The sequence below is a fragment of the Halyomorpha halys genome, unplaced genomic scaffold (assembly GCF_000696795.3).
Source record: "Halyomorpha halys isolate HHAL.00 unplaced genomic scaffold, Hhal_1.1 Scaffold159.1, whole genome shotgun sequence".
Classification (NCBI taxonomy): domain Eukaryota; kingdom Metazoa; phylum Arthropoda; class Insecta; order Hemiptera; family Pentatomidae; genus Halyomorpha; species Halyomorpha halys.
Genome location: NW_027109188.1, coordinates 650,189 through 652,217, shown reverse-complemented (window position 1 = coordinate 652,217; position 2,029 = coordinate 650,189). Strand labels below are relative to the sequence as shown.

At 30.5% G+C, this 2,029-nt stretch overlaps 1 protein-coding gene across 1 annotated transcript in view; it reads left to right on the top strand.

Moving 5' to 3' along the window:
* LOC106678778 (esterase FE4) overlaps positions 1-2,029 on the top strand; it is a 34,273-nt gene that overhangs the window by 8,342 nt on the left and 23,902 nt on the right. The window contains exon 4 of the mRNA XM_014417523.2: positions 1,790-1,946. Coding sequence (XP_014273009.1) covers positions 1,790-1,946 — 157 coding nt within the window. The remainder of the gene's footprint in view (positions 1-1,789; positions 1,947-2,029) is intronic.

The following is a 2,029-nucleotide window of genomic DNA, read 5'->3' as shown; positions in this document are numbered from 1 at the left end:
ATGTAGATCAGTCTTTTGTAATGGATTGGCAATTTAGACCGTTTGTCTAGTAAATGTTGCAATAGTCGGAATCTACGAGCAGTTTCTTGTCTTTTTAGCCTTGTATGAGGATATATATAATCTAATGCTAGAAATGAAGTAATACTCAAAGTTCATTTTGTGGAACCGCTACCCATAGGCTCTATTCGAACCGGCGCTGCTACAACTTCGAGATTACAAAGACATATGCTTCAACTCCATCAGCAACAGACGTTCCAATGTACTTGCCTATGGAGAGAGAAATCCTATATTTAGTCATACTGGCCAAATCCATGATCGGACATATACATACTTTCTTTTCCCACCTTGTCCTTTTCAATCAATAATCGTCCATACACTAAATGCAATATATTTTAACTATTTTTTTTTTCCTGTTTCACAATTTTATTCCATTTTACTAATTTATTCCTTTAATACGTCAAACAAATTAAACGAATTTATCATTTATCCCCACCTTATATGGGTTTATGAGGGCTAAAAAAGATACGAAACAATATAAATATTGTGAAAATGTAGGATAATAAGATACAAAAAGGTAGGGTTAAAAATTATGTAAATATAAGTGAAAAGAAAATTAGATTAAAACTTTTTGTTCGTTTTAATTTAATTAAATAAAAAATAAGTAGTACAATAATAAGTATATATAAAAAAATAATAATATAAACTATTGGATTTAGAATGAACAGAAGATGTAAAAATAGAAAAGTTAACATGAGAGAAATAAAAACATAAATGTTTTCCCATTACAAGACGGAAAATCAAGGAAGTAAGATGAGAATAACTCATAATAACAAAAATAATAAATATATAATAAAGGAAACATAAATATAAATTAAATGATATAGTACATAATTAATTTTTAAAAATTAAATTAACCGATAATTTATATAGTCAAGGGTTTTAATTTTTATATGATTTACATAATTTTTAACCCTACCTTAGTTTATTTTTTTGTATTTTATTATCCTATATTTATGTTGTGTATATTTTTGTAGATGGCCGGATTGGCCGAAACGTTGGACGAATAAAAGAAATAAAGTTTTGAGACTATAATTGGATAGTATTTGAGTTATTTATTAAAGAATTACCAGTCTCAAGAAAATATTAAGATTATAAATAAAGTTGTTAACAACGTTTTGTTAATTTTTTTTTGACCGCAAAACTGTTCATCTCCTTCATATTTAATTTTGTATTCCCTTGTTGCCAAAACTAGTATGTTAATGCAATACGCCAAGAGACTTATTAAAATAAAAATGGACAATTGGAGTTCTGGCAATGGTCAGATTCTCCACTCAAGTTGAATATTTGCGGCTTTAGCGCACTTGTTCAGCCTCCACTGGCTCATTACCAGTGATGCGGCGAGAGTGATGCGCTGGGATCTTTTGAGCTCTGCTCTACCCCTCACTCGTGGGGGATAGAGTGGGCTCAGGGATCCTCAGGTCTATTGTGTAAATATTCTGTATTAGAGTGTAAATGTGACTAGAGACCATATTATTTTATTTATTTATTTTTCATACAGATAGCTAGATTATGTTAATTTTGTTTATTCTTCTGTTTATATATATTTTAAGAGAATAGTTTTGATTTTTATTTATTTTATTTTATTTTAGTATGTATGAGATCATTCATCACTATTGCCCACAACTGTGTGGCAGATTGTAATATCTATCAATAAATAAAAAGTAGTATTATAAAATAATATTAAAAAAAAAAATACAATACAATATTTGAAATTGATATCTGTTTGTAGTTGAACACAACAGGAACTGACGGGAAGCTTTTGGACGTCATTGCTTACATTCACGGAGGAGCGCTTATGGCCGGGAGTTCCAACGACATGGGAGTCGATTATATCCTCGACAGGAATATTGTTCTGGTCTCCTTCAACTATCGTCTAGGACCCTTAGGTTAGTTCTGTTAGGACCCTTAGGTTAGTTCTGTTAGGACCCTTAGGTTAGTTCTGTTAGGACCCTTAGGTTAGTTCTGTTAG